This window comes from Leptonychotes weddellii, chromosome 1, assembly GCF_054177405.1.
Source record: "Leptonychotes weddellii isolate Sample4059 chromosome 1, ASM5417740v2, whole genome shotgun sequence".
Lineage (NCBI taxonomy): Eukaryota > Metazoa > Chordata > Mammalia > Carnivora > Phocidae > Leptonychotes > Leptonychotes weddellii.
In genome coordinates, this window is record NC_138369.1 from 190,745,382 (window position 1) to 190,751,971 (window position 6,590).

The 6,590-nt window shown below is 54.3% G+C and overlaps 1 protein-coding gene across 1 annotated transcript in view; it reads left to right on the forward strand.

Annotated features, from left to right (window-relative positions):
- Positions 1-2,787: 2,787 nt before the first annotated feature.
- DNMT3L (DNA methyltransferase 3 like) overlaps positions 2,788-6,590 on the forward strand; it is a 9,266-nt gene continuing 5,463 nt past the window's right edge. The window contains exons 1-6 of the mRNA XM_081820516.1: positions 2,788-3,104; positions 3,589-3,678; positions 3,899-3,943; positions 4,854-4,933; positions 5,014-5,126; positions 5,936-6,117. Of these exons, the coding sequence (XP_081676642.1) occupies positions 2,789-3,104; positions 3,589-3,678; positions 3,899-3,943; positions 4,854-4,933; positions 5,014-5,126; positions 5,936-6,117 (826 nt within the window). The 5' untranslated portion in view covers position 2,788. The remainder of the gene's footprint in view (positions 3,105-3,588; positions 3,679-3,898; positions 3,944-4,853; positions 4,934-5,013; positions 5,127-5,935; positions 6,118-6,590) is intronic.

The window sequence follows — 6,590 nt, forward strand, 5'->3', positions numbered from 1 at the left end:
CAAAACAATCTACAGACTCTGTGCAATCCCTAGCAAAACTCTGATGGCATTTTTCACAGAAATAAAACAAACTATCCCAAAATGTGTATGGAACCACAAAGGACCCCAAATGGCCAAAGCAATCTTGAGGAAGAAGAACATAGCTGGAGACATCATACTTCCTAATTTCAAACTGTATCACAGAGCTGTAATCGTTAAAATGGGGTGAGAGCCACATAAAAACAGACACACAGATCAGTAGACAGACATAAAATAGACAGCCCAGAAATAAACCCATGCATACATGGCCAATCAATTTATGACAAAGGAGCCAAGAATATACATGAGAAAAGATGGCCTCTTCTATCAATGGTGTTGGGAAAACTGGACATGCAAAAGAATTAAACTGGACCACTTTCTTATACCACACACAAAAATAAACTCAAAATGCCTTGAAGACTTAAACGTTAAGACCTGAAACCATAAAACTTCAAATTTGTTAATTCTATATCTGATAAGGTGCCAATATTCAAAATATATAAAGGACACATATAGTTCAATAGCAATAAAACAAACAATCCTTTTAAAAAATGGGCAGCAGGTCTCAATAGCGTCTTTTTTTCCAAAGAAGACCTACAGATGTCCAACAGACACATAAAAAGATGCTCAATATCACTAATCAGGGAAATGCAAATCAAAACCACAATGAGATCACCTCACACCTGTTAGTATGGCTAAAATTGAAAAGACGAGAAATGCCGTGATGGCGAGGGTGCGGAGAAAGGGGAACCCTCCTACACCGTTGGTGGGAATGCGAGCTGGTGCAGCCGCTCTGGAGAACAGTGTGGAGGTTCCTCAAAAAGTTAAAAATAGAGCTACCCTAAGACCCAGCAATCCCGCTTCTGGGCATTTATCCAAAGAAAACGAAAACACTGATTCAAAAAGTTGTCTGCACCCCCGTGTTCACTGCAGCATCATTTACAACAGCCAAGACCTGGAAGCAGCCTGAGTGTCCGTGAATCAACGGATAGAGAAAATATTGTCTGTGTGCACAGTGGAATATTACTCACCATAAAAAGAAGGAAATCTTGCCATTTGCAACAACATGGATGGAACTTGAGGATATTATGCTAAGTGAAATAGGTCAGACAGAGAAAGACAAACACCATATGACCTCTCTTTTTTAAATTTTATCTTAATTTATTTCAATTCAATTAATTAACATACAGTGTATTATTAGTTTCAGAGGTAGAGGTCAGTGATTCATCAGTTGCATATAACACCCAGTGCTCATTCCATCATGGGCCCTCCTAATGCCCGTCACCCAGTTACCCCATCCCCCCACCCCCCGCCCCTCCAGCAACCCTCAGTTTGTTTCCTATGATTAAGAGTCTCTCATGGTTTGTCTCCCTCTCTGATTTCTTCTTGTTTTATTTTCCCTTCCCTTCCTCTATGCTCTTCTCTTTTGTTTTTTAAATTCCACATATGAGTGCAATCATATGATAATTGTGTTCCCCATATGACCACTCTTATATGTGGAATCTAAACACACACACACACACACACACACACACACCTGAACTCAGAGCTACAGAGAACAGGGTGGTGGTTGCCAGAGGTGGAGGATGAGGGGTCGGGTGACAAAATGGGTGAAGGTGGTCAAAAGACACAAACTTCCATTTACAAAATAAGCAAGTTGTGAGAATGTGATGCACAGCATGGGACTACAGTTAACAATACTGTATTATCAAAAAATAATAATTTCAGAACAGTTTTATATCTACAGTTTGTTACAAGAGATGGAGCACCAATACGTTGCTACCTAAACTAACAAGCCACAGTGAACTCACATTTCCTTCATTTTCCCTAATATCCTTTTCTGATATTCTGATATCCAAGATCCCATGGGACATTTCTTTGGCAGGTCTCCTTGGGCTCCTCTTGGCTGTGGCAGCATTTTGGACTTTCTTAGCCTTTGATGACCTTGGCAGGTCTTTGAACTCCTGGGCAGGATCTTGCAGAGTGTCCCTCTACTGGAATCTTCTGGTGATTTTCTCATGGGTCGGGAGAGGTAGGGCTCATGGATTGTCGGGAGGAAGACCACGGAGGGGGAGTGCCCTCCTTGTCACAGTGGAAGTCAACCTTGGTCGCCCAGCAGAGGCAGGGGTCTGTCAGGTTCCTCACTGCAGAATTACTGCCCTCCCCATTCTGCAATTTTCACAGGGAGGTCACCGGGCCCACACCCAAGTTGGGAGAAAGAGAGTTATGACCCCCTCCCCTGGTATCTCCCCAACATCTGCCCAGCCCTATAACCGTCTTGAGGCTGGGCCCCTGCAAGTGGTCCTCTGCCTCCTACTCACAGCCTCTGCGGAGTCCCCAGTAGGGCCTAAATGTGCCCGCCTCCAGCCCTGGCCCCTCACCTGCAGTAAATGCCCCCTGGCTCCTTTTTCCTCATCTCCACTCTGGAAGCTACCCCCCAGCTACCTAAGCCTGCACAGAACTCCCTCACCCTGACCCCTGAACCTCCTGCCCTTCCCTGCTGGAGCCCCGCCTCCACCTCAGCCCAGAGCACTAAGCCCCCTAAGCCCCGCCCCCAGCACCCCTCCCCCGCCCAGCTCCCTATCTCCCCGTCCTGCCCTAGTCTCCCCCAACTCCGCCTCCAACTCAGGGTCCCCTTACTGCATCCCCCTCACCCCACACCCTAAACCCCCTCATAGAAGTGGGCTCTTAACCCCATCCACCCTGAGGGCTCTCCTCCCCCCTCCCCCACTGGACTCCCTAACCCCCCCACCCAGCATGAGTGCCCCGCATGAGCCCTTCACCCTTCCACCCAACACCTGGTGGCAGTGAGGGCTTCCTTGCCCCTCCCCCGCACCTCCCCGCCCCCGCACGTCACGCAGCGCGCGGGAACCCTGCGCACCCCCCACCCCAGTGCTCTTCTGCGGGTCTACACCCCTGGCCCCCACTTCTCCGACCCCACACGTCTCCTACTGGTTTCTGGGAAGCCCCTTGTCCGGGTTTCATGGCCCTCTCACCCGGGGGTACCCTGAGTGTGGAGGTCCTGGACCGCTCAGACTCTGACCCGCTGGACGAGGAGCCCTGGCAGGTCACCACCTGTGAAATCCGTGAGTCCTTTTACTTCTCCCAGCCTCGGCCTTGGCCTCTTGTGCTTGAGGTGTCATCCCCGGAGACCACAAGCTGGGGCCTGGGGGACACTGTGAGAGGAGAGAGCATGAGGGTGTCAGAGGGACTGGAAGCTGTGGGTAGACCTGGGCCCCTCTGCCCCACCTAAGGCCTCCTGCCCTCCCCTTTGTGGGGAGAAGCCCACAGGACCCCACACTGTGGCAGGGGCCCTGGGCGGGGAGGGACTTGCCACAAGGAACACATCAAGCCTCCTGGCAAGGTTGGCACTCACCACAGGTCTTTCTGGCCCTGGATGCTGGGTCAGGAGGAGCAGGTGGTACCATAGGAGGTGGGTGGGGCCCAAGCTGGGTGGCCAGGTGCATCCCCCATGCTGGGAGCCAGGGCTCGCAGGCAGAGGCCCACTGGCCACTTTCTTCCTCTGTACATGTCCTTTCTCCTGGCGGGGTCTCCATGTGGTTGTCCCAGTCCTGGAGCCGGACACGGAGCACAGCATGGATGTCATCCTGGTGGGCTCCAGCGAGCTGTCAGCGCCGGCTTCCCCTGGGCCCTGCAGAGGTAAGGGTACTGGGTCCATCACTTAGGATGCCAACCCCAGGCCTGGGCCATATCTAGGGTCCCAGGCTTCTAGAATAGTCGCACGCCTGGGGAGGGGCAGGAGGCCCTCCCCGCTGCCCCCCAGCTCCTGTGACATCAGGTCACCCCCATGACACTTGGCCATGTTTACATGAGAGCAAAGCAGGAGAGGGGACGGTCTCCTTCTTGTTTTCTTTTCCAGATCTTCTTGCATATGAAGTCAAGGTTAACCAGAGAGACATAGAAGGTAAGCCCTGGCCCCGGTAGAGGGGAAGGTCAGCTAGCTCTGGCCAGCCTTGCTCAGCCTCACGCAGCCGCTGGCCCTGGAGAAGGCCCTGGCCGTCGCGGGGGCCCTGCTCCTCTCCCTGCACCCACCCCAGGTCCCCCGAGGCTTCATTCCAGTATCTACCAGTACAGTCACAGAGTTATGCAACCTTCACCGAAGTCTAATTTTAGGACATGTTCATCACCCAAAAAGAAACCCAGGACCCCACCCTGGCCACCGCCTCCCCTTTTCAGCATTAGGCAACCATGAATCTCCTTTGTTTTTCTGCAGATATGCCTGTTCTGGATCCCTTGTATTTCCATATGCATTTTTTAAAGATGTATTTATTTATTTGAGAAAGAAGAAGCATGCCCAGGGGAGGGGGTGACGGGGGAGGGGGGAGGGAGGAGGGCCAGACAGAAGGAAAGAGAATCTGAAGGAGACTCCACGCCCAGCACAGAGCCTGAGGTGGGGGGTTCAGTCCCAGGACTCAGATCATGCCCGACCCAAGCCAAAACCAAGAGTCGGTGGCTTACCCAACAGAGCCACCCAGACGCCCCTCCATATGCATTTTAGGATCAGTTTATCAATTTTTGCCAAAAATCAAAAAACAAACAAACAAAACCCAAAACAGAAAAGCCAGCTGGGATCTTGAGGGGGATCTGTAGAGCAGCTGGGGAGACCTGGAGCTGTAACCAGGCTAAGTCTTCTGATCCGTACACAGGAGATCCTGAGATACCGTCCCATTTGCTTAGATCTTTCATTGTTTTCCGCAACGTTCTGTAGTTACCCGTGTACGGGTCTTGCACTTCTTCCGTTACGATCGTTGCTAAGTCTGTTGCTCTGTTTGCTGGTGTCATGACCCGTGGGGCGCGTCGGACATCCGCGTCAGACATGTGCATCTGTTGTGGGAGCTTCCAGGTGCACACACAGCACCCTCTGTTTGAAGGGGGGATGTGCGCTCCGTGCAAGGTAAGCAGGGAGCTGAGGGGTGGCTTGCTGGAGGCCTCGGGGCAGAGGGGGGTGCCATCCTGGCTCTGCCCCTCACCAAGGACAAGTTTCTGGACTGCCTCTTCCTATACGACGATGATGGGTACCAGTCATACTGTTCCATCTGCTGCGCGGGAGAGACGCTGCTCATCTGCGAAAACCCCGACTGCACCCGGTGAGCCCGGGGGCGCCGGCCCAGCTGGGGGCGGGGGCTCAGCGGGGCGGGGGGGCTTGAGGGGCTGGGGGGCAGTATGAGCAAAGGAGCCCCTGCCCACCATCCAGGGCTCGCCCAGCCTCTGGGCTCCTCGGCCTGCAGCGAGGGGGGATTTCCCCCCAAGATGATTTCCATGTCCATCCCAAGTGTTTTGTTTGGTATTGAGCCCTGACATGTGGGAGGTGAGGTGTCAGAAGATCTGCGTTCCTGATTTTTCTCTTTATTGTTGTTAGTGCCAAGACGTGTGGCTTCCTCAGTCATGAGCAGGGAAGTGACGCAAACCCCGCTTCCCGCTCCCGGGGGGGTGGAGGTCAGGGTCTTGGCCAGGCTCCAGCCAGGGGTCCTCCCTGCTCGCTCTCTCTGGGCCATCATTGTACTTCCGTCTCTCTCCTCCCCAGACCTGCCCCCCAGCGGGTGTCCGTGCACTTGGGTTCCCTGGGAGACCCTAACTTCTCGCAGGCTCCGCAGGTGGGGCAGACCGGAGGCTTAGCGGATTCTGTGGAATCTGTCTTTGCCCACTAATGACCCCCCACCTCGCTGTCTTGCTAATCACCCCCCACCTCGCTGTCTTCTGCAGATGGCTCGCTCGTGCGCTCTAGGTCCCTAGGTGGGACTGGTCCCCCTTCCTGGGTGACAGCTCACTCTCATCCCTGCCCCATGCGTGCGGGGTGAGTCTTTCTCCGTGAGCCTGAGGGTGGCTTCCATCGCTCCCTGCTGCCTGGTGGCCTTTGGAAGGCCACTTCCATGACTGGGACTCTGCTTGACTCTAGATGCTACTGCTTCGAGTGCGTGGACACGCTGGTCGGCCCCGGAACCTCAGGGAAAGTTCAGGCCATGAGCAACTGGGTGTGTTTCCTGTGCCTGCCCTTCCCCCGCAGCGGGCTCCTGCACAGGAGGAGGAAATGGCGGGGCTGGCTGAAGGCCTTCTGTGACCGCGAGTCGGTGAGGGGCGGTGGGCAGGTGGGGGGGGGGGCGCAGCGGCGGGGGAGGGGGGCTGGGCTCCCAGGACTGATGAGCCATGCGCAGGGGCCCTAACCCTCAGCTTTCTCTGCTACCAGTGGCAGAAGGCCCCTCTGCTTTGATAGCTGATGGTGAAACTAAGGCTTTTAAGCAAATGCTCTTGCCTCATTTTCCTCTTTGAGGGTGTGCTCCACTAGACGATCTAGTTTTTTGAAAATTACCATGGTTTGGCAGGTGTGCTTCTTTCAAGCCAGGGAGTGAGGCATTTGCAGCAGGTGGGCGTGGGGCTCAGCAGAGGTGCACCCCCAAGTCCAGCAAATGGGAGCAAAGACGTAGGCAGTGGGCACAGACGGGACATGGACGGGGCACAGCGGGGTGCAGACCCGGGGCACAGACAAGATGCAGATGGGGCACAGACTTGGGGCACAGACAGGATCCAGACTCGGGGCACAGACGGGGTGCAGA